Source organism: Setaria viridis, chromosome 9 (genome assembly GCF_005286985.2).
Source record: "Setaria viridis chromosome 9, Setaria_viridis_v4.0, whole genome shotgun sequence".
Classification (NCBI taxonomy): domain Eukaryota; kingdom Viridiplantae; phylum Streptophyta; class Magnoliopsida; order Poales; family Poaceae; genus Setaria; species Setaria viridis.
Genome location: NC_048271.2, coordinates 47,004,792 through 47,023,981, shown reverse-complemented (window position 1 = coordinate 47,023,981; position 19,190 = coordinate 47,004,792). Strand labels below are relative to the sequence as shown.

Genomic DNA, 19,190 nt, shown 5'->3' with positions numbered 1-19,190 from the left:
TTTATTCCCCTATTCTTGTTACTTTGAGTTTAGCTTTGCTATTGACATCAATAATGAAATTACATTTGAAATCCTCTTTAAATACTTGTTCTTGATTGATAAAGAATATCTCATGAATTGTAAACTTCCAGTAACAAGATCAATATGTAACGCATAAGCTCATGTGTTTATATCATATGCACATGAAGTCTTCCAATATCCGCTTGAGAATATCACTATTCTTTTCTTAATGATCTCTTTACTTGTCAATCAAGCTATCACATGATTTGAAGACTTATAGATAAACCATAAAATATATCTCCAAGTTTTACTTCACCCTTACTTGTCATTGATCATCTAATTTCATCACGGGATCACATACTTGCTTGCTTTTCTTTATTGTGAGCCATATAATACATATTCAATTTATGAGATAATATCACACCATAAATATGAGAATAAAACCCTGCTCACAATCTCAAGCAAACAAGTTAGTCCTTTAATTGTGTTGTCATCCAATTCACCAAAACCTACTTAGGGGCCTAGATGCATTTTAAGGTACGGAGTCGCCAGACCACCTGATTCTCCACTACTCCTTTGCAAGACAATTTTGGACAGCAATCGGCTCCACCATACAGGATGCTAACAACGTCGAATGCCTATGGGAAGTTGCAAGGCCTCACCACATCCCTTCGACGCACTACTCCACGATCCTCCTGCTCTGTGCTTGGCAACTTTGGAAGCACGGACACGATGTTGTCTTCCGGGGGCAAGAACCATGTTTGCTCCGACTGTTCCTTGTTGGTGAATTAGGAATTCAACCAAACAGAAAAGGGCCTTCAGATGGCATCCGTGCTCCTGTAGGCCTAGGGTTTGTATGAGACCGATAGAGTAGAGGAAGAGTTCCCCTCCTACCCTAGCGCCCATGAGTGCCTTATATAGAAGGAGAAAGGGTAGGGGTAATTTTCTCTTATACCCTTGGTGGGGAATAAAATTGCATCTAGGTCCTTAGGCTGAATTCTTCCATGGACCATACAGGAGGTTGTTAAGGCCCATCTGGGGGAAACCCATTTATTATTCCCCTAACAGTACTCCCTTATCTGCAAGCTCTGAGTTTAGGAGGGGTGAGCAGAACCATACAACTATGGGCCAAACTCCTCCTTCACCAGGGCACGCAATTATCTATCTTTAGGATCCTTAGCACTTCCACCGTCATCGAAAGGCTTCCCCTGGGTGGAAGTCACCCTCTTCGTGGAAGGTCTTCACTAGGTGGAAAACTTCCATTGCTGCTAGAGTTGCCACAAGTCTTCCTCCTCATGGAGGATATCCACTTGGTGGAAGGATTCCATCGCCACCAAAGTTATGAGGAAAGGCTTCCCCATGCACAAGTGTTTCTCTTCGTGGAAGGTCCCCATAGGGTGGAAGACTTCCACCGCCTTCGGAGTCATCATGGAGGAAAGACTTTGTCTAGATGGAGGTCTTCATCTAGAAGTGTGTTGCACATTGTGAGAAATTGGTGAACTCGACCAATTTTTGGGGAGGGCACTCCCTTTGCCCCGATAACATAATGTGTATACGGGGAGCCGGTGAACTCCACCCACTGTTGGCCAAATATGGGTCATAGCTCCAAAAATGTGCAATGCATCATGGGAAGTTAATGACCTCGATCTTTTATTATTTTTTTTGGGAGGCGGAGGCACTCCCTTAGCCTGGGAGCGTCATGACCTAAACCCTCCTTTGGGAAGCATTGGTTGTCTTCTTATTCTTGTTCTTGCGCTATTATATTTTTTTGCGGTCTTCCAACTTTGTCCCGGGGAAAGGGACTAGCGTGATCTGCTAGTCTGAGTTTGGGAGGTCACGACCTCCCAATCCCCTTCTGGGGCCCCGGGTCATTGTTGGAAAGATCTCACCTCGGGCGCCCCATGCGTTGGTAGCTACTGAAGGTGGGAAGGTTAATTCAGGAACGTCGATGCGCATATGGGGCCTAGTGACCTTGGTCCATTTTCAAAGATTGGATTTCCTTGATCCCAGATGCATCATGTGCCTTCAGGGAGTTGGTGATCTCGGCTCATTCACGTGAAGGGGCACTCCCTTAGCCCCGGAAGTATCATGCGCCATCAGGGAGCTGGCAATCCTTGTTCATTCCCGAAAGGGGCGCTCCCTTAGCCCCGGAAGTATCATGCATCCTCGAGGAGCCAGCGTGCTTGGTACCTTCCCGGAAGGGGCACTCCCTTAGCCCCAGAAGTATCCTGCAACTTGCGGAAGCCGGTGAGCTCGGCTCATTCCCGGAAGAGGCACTCCCTTAGCCCCGGAAGTATCATGCACCCTCGGGGAGTTGACGAGCTCGGTTCATTCCCGGAAGGGGTACTCCCTTATTCCTGGAAGGATCATGCACAATCGAGGAGCCGGTGAGTTCGGCTCGTTCCTAGAAGGGGCACTCTCTTAGTCCCGGAAGGATCATGCGCCCTCGAGGAGCTGGTGAGTTTGGCTAATTCCTAGAAGGGGCACTCCGTCGGGTCTTAGCTGCCTTGGCAGCCGCGTCGGAAGGTATTACTTCTGGTGGGGCGAGGCGTGTGATGCTGGTGCCTTGTCCGGCCTTAACCCCTTAGTTGCCTCAGGAGCCGTATCAGAAGGCGTCGCTTCCAGAGGAGTAGGCGTGCCATGTTACGCCGGCGCTCGTCAGGCCTTAGCCCCTTATTTGCCTTAGCAGCCGCATCGGAAGGCGCCGCTTCCAGTGGAGCGAGTGTCATGTTACACCGGCGCTCGTTTAGCCTTAGCCCCTTGGTAGCCGCATCGGAAGGCGTCACTTCCGGTGGAGCGGGCGTGCCATGTTGCACCGGCGCCTGAGGGCCGCAGACCTTAGCCGCCTTGCGCGACTCTTCGGAAGCATTGCTTCCAGTGGAGCAGGAATGCCATGTTATGCTGACGCTCGTTGGGCCTTAGCCCCTTAGAAGCCGCATCAAAAGGCGTCACTTCCGGTGGAGGGGGCGTGCCATGTTACACCGGCACCCGAGGGCTGCAGGCCTTCACCGCCCTATGCAACTCTTTGGAAGCATCATTTCCGGTGGAGCGACATTCCATGTTACCCCGACGCTCATTGGGCCTCAGCCCCGTTAGTTGCCTTAGCAGTCGCATCGGAACGCACCACTTCTGGTAGAGCGGGCGTGCCATGTCACACCGGCGCTCGTCGGGCCTTAGCCCGTTAGCCGTCCTGTGCGACTCTTCGGAAGCATCGCTTCCAGAAGGAGCGGGCGCATCGTGCTACGCTCGCACTCGAGGGCCTCAGCCCTTGGCTGCCCTATATGACTCTTCGAAAGCATCACTTCCGGAAGGAGCGGGCGTGCCTTGTTACACCGGTGCTCAAGGGCCTCAGCCCTTAGCCGCCCTGTGCGACTCGTCGGAAGCATCGCTTCCGGAAGGAGCGGGCGCGTGGTGCTACGCCGACGCTCGAGGGCCTTAGCCCGTAGCTGCCCTATGGACTCTTCGGAAGCATCACTTTTGGTAGGAGAAGGTGCACGGTGCTACGCCGACGCTCGAGGGCCTCATCCCTTAGCCGTCCTATGCGACTCTTTGGAAGCATCGCTTCTGGAAGGAGCAAGCGTGCCATGTTACGATGGCGCTTGAGGGCCTCGGCCTTTAGCCGCCCTATGCGACTCGTCGGAAGCATCGCTTCCGGAAGGAGCGGGCGCGTGGTGCTATGTCGACGTTCGAGGGCCTTAGCCCTTAGCATCCAAATGCGACTCTTTGGAAGCATTGCTTCTGGAAGGAGCGGGCATGTCATGTTACGCCGGCGCTCAAGGGCCTCAGCCGTTAGCCGCCCTATGCGACTCTTCGGAAGCATCGCTTCCAGAATGAGCGGGCGCGTGGTGCTATGCCGGCGCTCGAGGGCCTCAGTCCTTAGCCGCCCTATGCGACTCTTCGGAAGCATCGCTTCCCAAAGGAGCGTCCGTGCCATGTTACACTGGCGCTCGAGGGCCTTTGTCCTTAGTCGACCTATGCGACTCGTCAGAAGTATCGCTTCCAGAAGGAGCAGGCGCGTGGTGCTACGCCGGCGCTCAAGGGCCTTTATCCTTAGCCTTGTGCGACTCGTCGGAAGCATCACTTCCGGAAGGAGCGGTCACATGGTGCTACGCCAGCGCTCGAGGGCCTCTGCCTTAGCCGCCCTGTGCAACTCATCGGAAGCATCGCTTCCGGAAGGAGCGGGCATGTAGTGCTATGCTGGCACTCAAGGACCTCAGTAGCCGCCCTATGCGACTCTTCAGAAGCGACGCTTCCGGAAAGAGTGGGCGTGCTATGTTATGCCAGCGTTTGTCGGGCCTTAGCCCTTTAGCTGCATTAGCAGCTGCATCCTCGAACTAAACTAAGCATCTCGAGAACCCGTGAATGAAACGCGCACAGGAATATGCATTCGTAAGAAACTCAAAGATAAATTCAAGGAGAAAACACTCCATAGCGAACACACTTCCTATAGTAAAGGTTTGACTTTAGCAGGTGAACCTCTTATTTATCATAGTGACCAACTGACAATAAGTTTCGGCCTCGGGAACCACAAGGAAGCCGTCGGAACTGCTCCGAAGATGCTCTTCTGATAGCTGGAAAGAATTTTGAGAAGAGAAGGCCATTCTTCTACAAGAACCGGTCCCCACGGACGGCGCCACTGTTAGTGAATTAGGATTTCAACCGAACAGAAAGGGGCCTTCAAAAGGCATCCGTGCTCCTGTAGGCCTAGGGTTTGTATAAGACCGATGGAGTAGAGGAATAGTTCCCTCCTACCCTAGCGCCCATGAGTGCATTATATAGAAGGAGAGAGGGTAGGGGTAATTTTCTCTTATATCTTTGGTGGGGAATAAAATTGCATCTAGATCCTTGGATGAATTCTTCCATGGGCCATATAGGAGGTTGTTTAACCCATCTAGAAGAACCCATTTATAATTCCCGCAACACTGCTTGCATGTAAAGAAGAGGCACGCTTGTGGCATTGCCGGCTGCCGCACGCTAATGGCGCGATCGCTGAAGCCTGGTGCCAATCCTTTTATTTCAATATATAACTCTAAAAATTCATACACACTTTGTAAACCTGTTGAAAACTCCTGTTTTAATGCTCCATGAAATGAAATTAGGTGGGGATCCTTTCCTCCCTATTCCTAAAAAAAACTGTAGTCTAAACTCTGAACATCTCTTGGCTGGCAAAAAATTTAGATCTGATTGTGTGCATGAAGTCCCAACACCCCTTTTTAAAAAGGAAAAAAAAATCCCAGCAGTTTTTTTGATGCAAACGAGACCATAGGTACCCGTTCATCGTATTGTAATTTATTAGCATCTCCACCTGGTTATCGTTGCTGTCTCAGATTGCCGAATATATGCATCCATCCGGCAACCATGTACCTTCAGTTTTTAACACCGGGTGACTTATCTATTTATATTGCTACGTTTAATTTAACAGAAATATATCTCCGTGTTAAAAGAATGTAAAAATAGGCTCCCCTCGTCCACTTTATATAAACTTTATCTTCGTCAGAGTTCAAATGAAAAACTTATGTATTTTAAAACTATATTTGCGCGGCGTATAGGATTATCCCTCTGCTTGTGGGCAAGAAATTAAAAAACACCCTTTTAGTGGGCAAGAAATGTTTCGTCGCCTTTTCATTGAGAGACTTTATTGATTGCATGGCTAGCCTGTCATTTCTTCGTCTTTTTTGTTGGGTGAATCATATAGATGGTTCAATAAATAGGCGAGAAGGAGTATTCATGCATTTTTTAGAATAGCAAGATACCCGTGCGTGCTACGATGAAATACTAATTATATTATTAAAATCACTAGAATTTTTTTATACCTCAAGTGTTTTTTTAAAAAAGGCAGGTGGTTGGTCTTGCTCATAGGAATCTGAAGACCTGGGTTCGAATCCCCTTCCCACCCTTTTTTACATGTGCATGGTTTATTTTTATTTTTTAGGTAGGGCTCGGTTTCCCGTTTAAGGGGGTGGGCGCCGGTTCTTCTTCTTCCTCAGGACAGAGAGAACTGAGCTGAGCAGCTTCTGTCCGCCAGCCAATTACTCTGACCTCCGGCCACCATTCTCAAATCACCGCCACACACATCTGTCTGATCCTCCCAGCTACCTCCTTCACCACTTGTTGCCCGCGGCTATGCCTCCTAGCGCCGGGGAATTAAACCCCCACGCTCGCCATTGCCGCAAGCCTCGAGCTCGGGCACTACCGATGAACCCCATCCTCCCGGCCGCCTCGTCCCTAACCAACCGCAAAAACGAAACCACAGTGAGCCCCTGGTGCTCCCGCGTTCGTCACTTCCCTCTCTCTGCCGTCGTAGTCGATGGTATGGCACGCCGCCTGTCTGCCCATGCCGCCGCTCGCCGCTGACCATGCTACGGTTGGCGTCCGGCAGGGGCAAGTGGGGGTACGGGTGCGCCTCAACGTGCTGGTCGCGTTGGCGTCGCTCCCTTCGCCGGCGCCGGGGCCCCCCCGATCCTGACCCGAACCCTCTGTTCCAGCTCCACCGCCGTCCGCCGCCTGATCCCCTGAAGCCGAAGCCGCCGTCGTCACCGGAGAAGTAGTCGCCACCGGTGTCGGCAGGAGGCTTGGAGCGGCCTGTGAGGGGGGCGGGTGTGCGCGCGGTGGCGGACCGTGCCGATGGCCGAGGAGGTCGGCGGGCGGCGGCGAATGGTGGTGGAGGAGGTGGCGGCGATGGGGTGGGGCGAGGAGGATGCGAGCGGGCGGAGGAGGAGCGGCTTGGAGGCGGCAGCCGCGGCGGAGATCTCCATGGGGGTTGCGGCACGCTAGAGGGTCTCCTCGTGCGGCGGGAGGCTCCGCCCGGGGGTGCGGCGGTGTTGACGGGGGTGAGGACGACGGGTTGAGGGTTGGAGAAAGAAGAAGCTTTTTCCCTTTTAACCCCCTCCCTTCCCTCCTTTTTCCACTCGAGCCCCCCTCTCTTCAGAATTTGGACTGCGGGTTGATTCCATGAAAGTTGAGGGATTTTTTTTGCAAAATGATCACGACAATTGGAAGAAACAACCACTCTATTATATTATATAGATATATCCCTGCTAAATTTTAAATTACAAATATATGGAAAGTCCATACTTGGTCAGACAATGCTAGGCCAAAAAAATGCGGATGCTGGCCTGAGCCTCATGTTTACGAACTTTTTTATTTTTATTTTTTTATGATTTTGCATAAATAAATACTGAAACAAAAAATTTGCAGAAATAGATCTATGCTGCCGTACGAAACGGCGGTAGGTCCATTTCCATCGGTTGGTTTGGCGGCAGGACGTCTGCTGCGATCACCAGGCTTATTTCGCTGCTGACCTACCACCGTTTCGTACGGCGGTAGGCCACCTACCGGTGCGCGCGCCCTTTTATAACGGTTGGCCCCACGGCTCATTTGGCGGAAGGGCCTCACGCCATTTAAAACGGCGACCCGCCAGTTCCGCCAACTGACGCGGCGGGAGAGCCTCCAACCCCGCGCCATGTCATCCTGTGGCGGGCCGCCGGATAGGAGGGGGACGGTAATGGACCTACGCCGTTTCACATGTCCCCTTACCGCCATTTGAACCGGCGATTCTCCTTTACCGCTGTTTCGTACGGCGGCATAAGTATATTTCTGCAAATTTTTCGTTCGAGTATTTATTTCTACAAAATCATAAAATAAAAAATAAAAAAATTCCATGTTCACCATGAGATTAGGAGGCCCAGAGGATTTTGGTCCGTTTGCATTGAGGTGATGGTGGCAAGTATAATTTTTTTTCCTGACAAAAAGTAATCTCGAAAACGTGGTGGCAAGTGGCAACGTGGTGTCTGGGATCTGAATGTAGCATAGCATGGGCATGGGCATGTCCGATTGGCATTTTCCATAGAAAAAAAAGCAAACGAATGCATACATGGGGCTACAAAACTTGCTCCCATAACCATCAGCTAGGTGCCTAACATTTCATTTAGTAATTAATTAAGTTAATATACTCAGTTAGCACGTTCCACATTTAGTGTTCTACAATATCTAGACTATAAAATGTGAAAAGTAGACAATGACGATGCTTCTATTTGCAAAATTATTCAATAAAATTCAAATGAGCTACCGCTAGTTTGAAATTGACCGCTATAAGGTAAAAACTTCAAGAAAAAAAACCGTCTTTATTTTGCTTTCTAGATGCAGGTGTCGTTTTCATCGACGGAGCATGATCTATACAGGTTCAGCCCCCTATGGCCCGCAACTTTTCATTAAAAAATTTGAATTTGAATCAAATTTAGAGAAATAGTAATGTTAATCCCCTAATAATGAAAATAACGAATTCCTAGCTCCACCTCTGCATCAATGCAAGCTGGAATGACCGAACAATTATAAATATAAATTTGTGACACAAGATATGAAATTATACCACAATATAGGACAAAATTTAGGACTCCGCTTATTTTTTTTTTTGAACGAACGGGCACGAGACGGTGCCTATTTCATTGATATAGTAGGAAAAAACAGATGAGATCCCGACAGTTCGGGGTAGAAAAGTAAAAGAAGAAAGGGAAAAACTAGAGGCCGAAACGGGATTACTCGCGAGATAGAAGTGTCGCTAGGTCTTTGGCCCCCGCCAAGAGCCAAGCGGAGGCCTCATCTTTGATCTTCATCATTAGGGTTGTCGGTGATGTTTCCTGCCGGTTGAAAATACGTGTGTTCCGTTCTTTCCAAACTTTCCACATGATTAAAAGGGTGAGGCTGCGTAGAGCTTTACGTGGCGAGTCCGGTGTTGTGGTGATAGTCGTCCACCACTCCATAGCGTTGGATGAAGGTCTCCATTCATTTGGTCATAGGTTAGGCTGCGCTAGCCATGTCGCCGTTTGGTTCCAGATTCTCCGTGTGTATCGGCACTCGGCTAAAAGGTGGTGTCCAGTCTCCATAGTGGAACGACATAGGATGCAGGATGTGTTGTGTGGCCAGCCTCGCTTGGCTAAACGATCAGCTGACCAGATTCGGTTCTGCGTAATTAGCCACGCGAAGAATTTGCATTTTGGTGGTGCCCAAGATTTCCATATGGAGGAAATGTGTGGTGTTTCGGTGCAACCCAGGAATTGTGCTTTATATGCCGAGGCCGCTGTATATATTCCTGAGTTTGTGAGCTTCCAGGTGATAATGTTGTCCGCCCCTGATCTGAGTTCCGTAGCACTGACCATTTGCCACAACTGTGCAATCGACGCTAGGTGAGAAACGGTGATGTTATGGTCGATCACGAGGTCACGTAACCAGTTATTTCGACTGAGAGCATCATGGACACTCCTATTCTTTCTGCGCGAAATGGCGTAAAGTAGCGGGGCGATGTCCTTAGGGCATTGACCCTGTAACCATCCGGATGACCAGAAGCTAGTTTTCTTGCCGTCGCCCACAGTGATGGAGGTGCATGCCGCAAACAGCTTCCTGTCAGCTTCGTCGCAAGGGGTTCCCGTGTTGTTCAAGGGTTTTTCTAGTGATACCCATTCGTGCCAGAGCCACCTGAGACGGAGAGCTTGTGCGAATTTCTCTAGGTCGGGGATACCCAGACCCCCGTGTTGTTTTGGGAGGCAGGTTTTCGTCCAGTTAACTTTGCGTTTGCCTCCGGATAGTTGCTGGTCCCCTGCCCATAGGAATTTTTTTCGGATTTTGTCTATATCCTGGAGCACCTCTTTACTCGGTTTGATAGCTGTAAGAAAATATACCGGTTGTGCCGAGAGGACCGATTTTGTGAGGGTTATTCTGCCGGCTTGTGTTAGCTGACGACCCGTCCATGCTGATAGCTTACCGGCCAGTTTATCAATGAGAGGTTGGAAGTCAATTTTCCTCAGGCGCCTTGTCGTGAGGGGGATGCCCAGATAGCGTATTGGGAAGGTTGTTCTTGTCGCCGGCATATCACTAAGTAATTGGTCCAAATCGATGGTATTACAACTGATGAGTGCAATCTGTGTTTTGTGCAGATTCGTACGTAGGCCTGTGGCTTCTCCGAATTGCTGCAGTATGTTCGTCAAGTTGGTTATGTCTGTTCGTGTTGGCTTAATGAAAATCGCCGCATCGTCAGCGTACAGGGATGTTGTGAACCGTGTTGCGCGTCCTCCTAGCTTGGTGAGAAGACCCCTCTGGGTGGCTTGAGAAATAATATGTTGTAGTGGGTCGATAGCTAGAACAAAGAGGAGGGGAGAAAGAGGGTCGCCCTGCCGGAGACCTCGTCCGTAATGAATCGGTGGTAAAGGCGCCCCGTTCAGTAGTACTTTTGATGTCGAGGTGACAAGAAGGGCCGTGATCCATTGGTTCCAGCGAATAGGGAAGCCTTTATGTTGAAGTAGTTCGAGGAGGTAGTCCCATCGCACTGAATCGAAGGCTTTTGAGATGTCGAGTTTCATGAATAGGGCCGGTGTTGCTTTTTGGTGGAAATGTCGGGCAGTGTTTCGGACATAGAGGAAGTTGTCGTGGATACTACGGCCCTTGATGAATGCGCTCTGGCAGGGTGAGATGATGGCGTTCATATGAGGTCGTAGACGGAGCGCCAGGACTTTAGTGATAATTTTTGCAACAGCGTGGATAAGGCTAATTGGTCGAAAATCTTGAATGGCCTCCGCACCCTCCTTTTTGGGTATAAGGACGATGTTAGCCTTATTAAGAAGGTTAAGGTCGTTGCATCGGATGTTGTAGAAAGCATCGATCGCTGTCATCATGTCACCTTTAATGATGTTCCAGCATGTCTTGAAAAATAGACCAGTGAAGCCGTCAGGGCCAGGGGCCCGATCATGCGGAAGCTGTTTGATGGCGTGGAAGATCTCTAGTTCGTCAAACGGCCGGTCGAGGTCCGAAAGGTCTTCCTGGGAGTTGGGCAAAATTTCCCACCGTAGATCCCGTGTACGTTGCTGCGGTGCTGCCATGAAATTGCTGAAGTGGTCGTGGATGACTTTTTGTTTGTCTTGATGCGTGAGTGCCCAGCCAGAATCGGATCGCAGTCTTTGGATGTAATTTTTCCGTCGTCGCCCGTTGGCCTTAAGGTGGAAGTAGCGCGTGTTGGCATCGCCCTCTCGGAGGTTTTTAACGCGCGATGACTGGCGCCTTCTAGCACGCTCAATCACGGCCCATCCTAGGACACGTTTTTTGAGTTTAGCTCGTAGATCAAATTCCGCCTCCGAAAGCGGTCTGACGTCTTGCGCCGAATCGAGGTGGAGGATCACCACTTGTGCCATTTGTAGCTTCAGTCTAGCGTCCGAGATTATGGAGTTGCTCCATTTCCGGAGCGCCCGTGTCGTTAGATGTAATTTGTGCCCTAAGCGGTGGAAAGGCTCAGTATGGTGTGTTGGTGAACACCATACTCGCTTTACGATGTCCTGAAAGTGGGGCAGCTTTGTCCAGAAGTTCTCAAATTTAAACGGCCACGGCTTGCGTGGGCCGGATAAACGTGCTAGTAACAGAGGGCAGTGGTCGGAGTGGGAGGAGGACAAGGCGTGTAGGGTCAGGTCATCGAAAGCGAGATCCCAAGCTTCATTACAGAAGAAGCGGTCTAGGCGTGACAGCGTAGGCTGGCGGCGTTCATTGCTCCACGTGTATTTGCGGTTTTGTAGGTGAATTTCCTTGAGACCGCAAAAAGCTAGGGTGTTGCGGAAACGGCGCATTTGGGTGAGGTTCAAGCGTCTATTGTTTTTGTCTTGTGCCTTATATATGAGGTTGAAATCGCCAAGAATGAGCCATTTGGTATCGTTGTCGGGCTTCATACTGCGCATATGCTACATGAAAGCCAGTTTTAGGTTCGTCCTGGAAGGGCCGTAGACTGTCGTAAGGCGGAAGTCGGTGTCGTAATTTTTCGGTGATACTGTTGCCGAAAGCGAGTAGCTCCCAATTTGGATGTCCGTCAGATCGACGAAATTAGAATCCCAAAGGATTAGTATTCCTCCCTTAGTGCCTTGCGCCGGTTTGAAAGCGAAGCTTGAAAGTCGGTAGCCCCCTAAGAAGGTAGCCAGAGATGTGTCGATCTAGCTTAGTTTGGTTTCCTGAAGGCACGCAATCTGGCAAGGCGTGTCTTTTAGTGTTTCATGAACAAGCATGCATCTCGCAGGGGCATTGAGGCCACGAACATTCCAACTGATGGTGTCGAAGTTAGATGTGGGCATTTGGAAGGTCTACCGCACAGGGGACCGTAGCGCACTGTCCGTAGTGCTGCTGTGTGAAGGTGGTCCCGATCAGGGCATATGTGAGCACGTCGACGCACCTAAGATGACGACTCTTGGTGGAATAAGTGTTGGCAACAGAAGTGCTGGAGGTTCGCTGATCGTGTAGATCGTGCATATGCATTGCCCGAAGGTCGAAGCCAGCAGGGCGAAGTCGCGCGCGAGAGGACCAAGAGGTCGAGTCGTGAAGTTTAGTGCAGCTCCTAGCCCGAAGGTCGCAGCCAGCAGGGCTCGGAGAGTTAAAAGTAAAAGTGTACGGTAGGGAGTACTGATACATGGAGATGACAAATCTCCGACAATAGGTAGAATCTTGGTGACTCATTCCTGACGGGTGGCGAGCTCGTTCTGGATGTCCTGGACCGCCTGTCCTGCATGCTGGATCAGTGCTTCATTTACCTGCTCAGCTCCCTCATCATCCAGGTCAAATAGTGCCGTCATCGCTGCGATGACATGATCTGGGAGCGGCCACTGGTGAGAGTTGACGTAGTCCTGCAGGATGTCTTCTATTGGACGTAGCTCGTCGTCGGAGACCCCTAGCTTGCGCCAGAGGTTGTGCTGGGCGCGCTGCAGCGCGGGAACCGACGGCTTGAGGGCGAGTCTTGCACTCCTTCGGACCGCGGACATATCGAAGCTTCGACGTTGGCGACGTGGCGGGGGCTGGCGCAGTATCGGCGAGGCCGGGGCAGCGAAGAGGTCATCGACGGACCCACTTGCAGCCACAGTGTTGGTGTCCACAGCAGCGACCTGGCTGGCTGGCTGGGCCTCCATGGCGTCAACAGTAGCAACCTGCATTTCATGAGTTTGGGAAACAGAAAAGTGAGACTTGTGGGCAGTGCTGCGGCCCGTGTTGTTTGCAGCTGGCCCAGGTGAGGGCGTCTGTGTGCAGGCCCCCGGGCTCCCCACTGGCGCCTCCGGCCCAGTGGTGAGGTCTGGCGCGGCACGCACAAATGCCGGCCCAGGTGAGGGCGCCGGCCCGGCGGGAGCCCCGCTAGTGGGCCAGACTGGAGCAGGCCCTAGGGAGACGGCCCATGAAGCCGCCCTCTCCGGGGCCCCCCAGTGAGCGCTCGGAGTGGCCGCCGCCGCCGGAGGTCCCAGGGCCCAGCTGGTCCGTGAGGCCTGGCAGTTGGCTCATAAAGCAGCCGTCTCTGATGAAGTCTGCCTCCGGTCCAGCAGCTCCGTTGGGGCAGTTCCGGCGGCCGGTGGAGACTTGGATGCGGCGGCGCGAAGACCATCAGTAGCCGGCGGGTCAGGGGCACCGGGAAGCTGTAGCTGGTTCAGGGCGAGCTCGACCTCCCGCACCGAGGGACGCCCTTGAAGAGCCGACCCTATCCTGTCGAAGACCCGGTGCAGAGGCACCAAGCGCACCGGGTTGTCGGACCAGGCTTGATTCCCCGCCGGGCGCGGTGGAGCAGCAAGTCCGTCCAGCAGAGAGCAGGACCTGGTGAAAAACTCGTCGACACCGCAAGCGCCAAGATCCTTGCGGGGCGAAGGTTGCAAAGAGGAAACCGGACTGAACAAATGGGTTGAGCGTACCTGAGAATCGGCCATGGCCTGGAATGTGTGCTGAAGCGCCATGGCTTGAGCATTGAAGAGGGCTTCGACCTGTGCGCGCACCATCGTTCTTAGTTCGTCGAAGCGTGGCAGCGCAGGGGCGAAGGCAGCGAGGCTTGACTTGTTTGGCGCATTGGTCGGCGTGGGGGCGACAGGGGGTATGGCGGCGGCGACCCTGCGCTGTCCTCCCCTGAACTCAGTCTCCCACCTTCGCGGGGATCTCGTGCGGTCGCGGCGCACGACATCCCGCCCACGGCTGCCGTGGGGCTTGCTGCCCCGGTCGCGCCCCCTGCCCGGGTGATCGTAGCCGGAGTCGTCGTTGTCATCATCGTCCGGCCGACGCGGCCAGAAGAAGGAGTCGCGACAGGAGCTCCTGTTGTTGCCGCCCCTCCTGTTGTTGCGGTCGTTGCAGCGGGAGATGTCGTCGAGGCTGAAGTTCTTGTCCTGATCCTGGTGCCCGTGGACCCCGTTGTCACGGCGGCGCTCTCGGTCGTCGTCGGCCCGCGGCTCCGTGTCGCGCGACGGGCGTGGGAGCCTGGCGGGGAAATTGGAGCACGCGTCGGAGGGGGCCCCGTCCGGGAGGCCGTAGCGCCATGCGTAGCCCCGACGAATGGGGGCGAAGGCGGATGGGTTGTTGATGGCGCTGTCGAGGTCGCGAGCCGCCGCCGTGTAGTCTTCCAGCACACCGAGGTGCAGAAAAACCTCGTAGCGGACGCCCTGCTGCCAGCGGTCCGGCTGCGACGTCGTGATGGACACCGTGGAGGATCGGTCCGCCGGCCGGTGGGTGAACAGCAACCAGACGCGCTTGGGGATGGCGCTTGGATTAGCCGTCCAAGCCCAAAGATCAACGTGCCTGGTGTCGGTCTGCTGGACAAGGTCAGTGTTAATGTATTGGAGGGCGCAGTGTGTACCTATGATCCTCTCGACGATGTCCGACGTGCAAGCATGAACTGGAATGCCGTCGAGGTAGAGCCTCACTCGGTAGAAGATGCGCAGCCCCAGCGCGTGGCTTAGGCTGCGCCATGGCCGGAGGCAGATGTCGATGCCGCGCCCCCGGAAGCGCCCAACATTGCGAGCTGCCGCGCACTGGTCGGCTGTGGTGAAGCGGATGAGGAAGGGCTCTGGTTGGTGAACTGCGACGATGACGTCACCCAGCTGGAGCCGCAGTTGCTCCCGGAGCAGATCCTCAATGTCCTTGGCTCCAGCCCCGCGCGGCATGTGGATGGCCCAGGGGACAAGAGCCGTGCCCTCCCAATCCCTGGCGTCGCGCTCCAGATCGAAGGAGTTGGGCACGATGATGGTTTCCTCGTCTGGCCGGGTGTTGGGGTCGCCGATGGCCATCGGGCGAGGTGACGACGCCGGTGGCGGCGGCAGGGGAGTTGGGGGAGATTTGGGATGTTGCGAGGGGTCAATGGCAGGAGTTGGCAGCTTGCGGCAGGTGGGGTTGTGCTGTGGTCGGGGGGCAGCTGCAGCAGGTGGTCGTCGGGGAGGAAGACGCGGCTCGCGGCAGAGCTTTTGCCGGTGTCCCGAGCGGCGACACCTAAAGCATCGCACCGGGTCCCTGCACTCGGCCGCCCGGTGATCTTGGGCCAGGCATATGAAGCATCGTCCCGCAGTAACTCGCTGGAAGGAGAGCAGAGCAGCGGTAGAGGCGCGTCTTGAATGTCCGCCGTTCGGCCGGTCATGCTCCCTGTCGCGTCGAGTTGCGCCGGGCGGCGTGCGAGGAGGTGGGCGGCGCCTGCACTTCGTAGCTGTAGTCCACCCCTCGTTCGGCGAGGGGACGGGCGGAGGGGATGGTAGGCACTGACGGGAGGCACAGCGGCCTGGTTGTGGCTCCTCCGTGGCGTAAATGCAACGCGGGTGGGTATCGGCATTGGAGTAAAAGCTTCGTACTGGGAGGTTGGATGATGTCACCGTCCGTCGGGTTGGGAGGGAGCCCCGGCGGACGGCGTCGGCGTAACTCCTTCCTTGGAAAGCGTGAGCGGGCCGAGGGTGGGGCGGCGCAGGAGGATCCGTAGCAGAGGTCGCCGGATCCGGTGGCAGGCGTGGCAGATCTGGTGAGTTAGGCGGAGATCTGGTGGATGTCGCCGGTGGGGAGGAGAAGCTGAAGAAGCTTGCCCAGGTGAGAGGAGGGAGAGGGTGACGGGCGGGAGGTGTGGGGGAGGCGCGGGTGTGGGGTGGTGGCGGCCGGCGATGGGGGCGATGCGGCGGCGGCGGCGGCGGTGAGCGGGCGGCGGGCTCGGGGGGCATGGCTCTCCCCGCTAGCTACTACTACTACTTGAAAGTTGAAACCTCCGAGTTGGACTCCGCTTATGTAATAAAGCCAATCCACTAAGGGATTTAAGAACACTGGACTCGAAGTTGTAAGATGTGTAGCCTTTGCTATACCACCAAAATCGAGCCTAAACAGTGTCATGTCTATGGAGGGTGGAAACTTTTTCTTTGTTTTTCACAAAGAGAAATAGTATCAGGGTTAACATTTTTTAGGCTCATTTGAATGGAAGTGTTATAACATCGCCGAATTATTCTGGCCATGTTCACATTCTCTCGATCTCCGCCACTATCCGACACATCCTCAGCGTTTAATAATTTTATAATTTCGACCTTTTATTTTAAGCAAAGCGATGGATAAGTTTCCCAGTAAAGACATGCGGCAGTGCCAGTTTCGTGCGTCAGGCAAGCAACTTGAGCGCTACGAAATTACTAAAAATCGAGCCACCCTGGTGTTTCCAACGGACAGGATCTTCACATCGTCAGCCGTCAGAAGCGAATCGGGCGGCCCGGAAGGAACCCTAGCTCCCGCCGCCGCCTATATAACGAAGCATTCGGAGCTGCAAACCCTCTCTCCCTACCCCGCAGCCGCCGTCCCTCCGCACCCTCCTCTCCGCGAGGTGAGTCTCCAGATCCGCCCTCCTGGCTGCTCAGCTTTATGTATAACGATGGAATAAGCTTCTTATCTGCTCATATCTTCCTGTTCTAGGTGTATACATCGCTAAGTTTTGCGCTAGATTTATGGGTTATCTGATGATTTACTCCCGAGCTTTGTGTTTTCGTGTCCTAGCTCGATCTAGCTGTAAAGTGTTGGGCTTTGTAGATGCATCATGTCTACTTAAACTATTAATTCATCGCATCGTTCTAGCTCGATCTATTGTTTCCTTGAACATTGTACGGTGTAGCCGCACTAGATTTCATAATTGCTACTGAATATGCTTTTAAAATATCCATCCAGCTATGAATTGCGAGGGTTTTGTACATCTCATCCACTTTTTTAATTGTTAATTTTGCCCCTCCAACTATGAAGTGCGAGGGCTATGTATATTAATCTGAAAGTTAAACTGATTTCAGCAGTAACTCTCAAACGTTGTCTATAGCTACCATGTGTTATACAGTAGATGCATTATGTCTAACAGTTAATGTTTGATGTTGATCTGAAAACTGTGTTCAGTACATCTCATCTAGTTACCTTTCCCATCCAGTTATGAAGTGCCAGGTCTTTGTATATTAAATCTGATAATTGAACTGGTGGCATCTGTATGTTTAGTTGCCTGGGTCGCCTCTATGCCATTTATGCTATATATTATCAAGCTTGCTTGATATTGTTGATCTGAATACCACATGTTACATACAAGTATCTGAATGTTGTACTGTGACAGTCAAGATGTATAATTTGCCTAGCTACTAATTACATTTCACTATATGATGCTGCAGTTAAGCTCTACTTGTAGCCATGGGCAAGGAGAAGTCTCACATTAACATCGTGGTCATTGGCCATGTCGACTCTGGCAAATCGACCACCACTGGCCACCTGATCTACAAGCTTGGAGGTATTGACAAGCGTGTGATCGAGAGGTTCGAGAAGGAGGCCGCAGAAATGAACAAGAGGTCCTTCAAGTATGCGTGGGTGCTTGACAAGCTCAAGGCTGAGCGTGAGAGAGGTATCACCATCGACATTGCCCTGTGGAAATTCGAGACCACCAAGTACTACTGCACGGTCATTGATGCCCCCGGTCACCGTGACTTCATCAAGAACATGATTACCGGTACCTCCCAGGCTGACTGTGCTGTCCTCATCATTGACTCCACCACTGGTGGTTTTGAGGCTGGTATCTCCAAGGATGGCCAGACCCGTGAGCATGCTCTGCTTGCTTTCACTCTTGGAGTGAAGCAGATGATCTGCTGCTGCAACAAGGTATGGCCTCACTGTTTTGCATGATGATAGTTTATTTTTTGTTTTTCGACACTATTGCCTGCTTTATTCCTGTTCCAGTGTGAGTAGCTTACTTGTAAAACAAGGTGAATGAGGGTGAGATACATGCTAGGAGCTTCTTGTTTACATGCTTTCATTTGTATCTATTGCTGTTGATGTTTGACACATCTCTTTTTGGCTAATTGTAATGCTTTGTTTTGTACAGATGGATGCCACCACACCCAAGTACTCGAAGGCCCGCTATGATGAGATTGTGAAGGAAGTCTCTTCGTACCTCAAGAAGGTTGGATACAACCCTGACAAGATTCACTTTGTTCCCATCTCTGGTTTCGAGGGCGACAACATGATTGAGAGGTCCACCAACCTGGACTGGTACAAGGGCCCAACACTGCTTGAGGCTCTTGACTTGATCAATGAGCCAAAGAGGCCTTCGGACAAGCCCCTGCGTCTCCCCCTTCAGGATGTGTACAAGATTGGTGGTATTGGAACTGTGCCTGTTGGTCGTGTAGAGACTGGTGTCATCAAGCCTGGTATGCTTGTCACCTTTGGTCCCAGCGGCCTGACCACTGAGGTGAAGTCTGTTGAGATGCACCATGAGGCGCTCCAGGAGGCCCTTCCCGGTGACAATGTTGGCTTCAACGTGAAGAACGTTGCTGTGAAGGATCTCAAGCGTGGGTACGTGGCCTCCAACTCCAAGGATGACCCTGCCAAGGAGGCTGCCAACTTCACCTCCCAGGTCATCATCATGAACCACCCTGGCCAGATCGGCAATGGCTACGCCCCAGTGCTGGACTGCCACACCTCACACATTGCTGTCAAGTTTGCCGAGCTTGTTACCAAGATTGACAGACGATCTGGCAAGGAGCTCGAGAAGGAGCCCAAGTTCCTGAAGAACGGTGATGCTGGTATGGTGAAGATGGTTCCCACCAAGCCCATGGTTGTGGAGACATTCTCTGAGTACCCTCCTCTTGGTCGCTTTGCTGTTCGTGACATGAGGCAGACGGTTGCTGTTGGTGTCATCAAGAGCGTGGAGAAGAAGGACCCCACCGGTGCCAAGGTTACCAAGGCTGCTGCCAAGAAGAAATGAGGCGTTTGATAGTTTGCTCCAATTATCCAGTAGTGTTGATCTAAGTCTTGAACGTGGTATACCTCTTTTGTGTCTTTGAAGTACTTATTATGATTCTGAATGCAATGGGTGAATGATATACTGCGTTTCTATTGGCTGTGAAATTTGATTCCTTATGAATTCATGTTATCTATAGTTCCATGCTGGATGT

General features: G+C 52.3%; 1 protein-coding gene across 1 annotated transcript; it reads left to right on the top strand.

The window, feature by feature from the left end:
• The first annotated feature begins 16,436 nt into the window (after positions 1–16,436).
• LOC117837808 (elongation factor 1-alpha) lies at positions 16,437–19,168 on the top strand. Its single transcript, XM_034717581.2, has 3 exons — positions 16,437–16,597; positions 17,415–17,895; positions 18,119–19,168. Exons 2-3 carry the CDS (start codon positions 17,434–17,436, stop codon positions 18,998–19,000), a joined length of 1,344 nt encoding a protein of 447 aa, XP_034573472.1. The 5' UTR covers positions 16,437–16,597; positions 17,415–17,433; the 3' UTR covers positions 19,001–19,168.
• Positions 19,169–19,190: the final 22 nt, after the last annotated feature.

Bases quoted from the DNA above. Each gene is read 5' to 3' on its own strand.
- LOC117837808 (XM_034717581.2), top strand. From the start codon at position 17,434: ATGGGCAAGGAGAAGTCTCACATTAACATCGTGGTCATTGGCCATGTC. The intron at 17,896-18,118 runs GTATGGCCTCAC...TGTTTTGTACAG, and splicing joins TGATCTGCTGCTGCAACAAG to ATGGATGCCACCACACCCAA.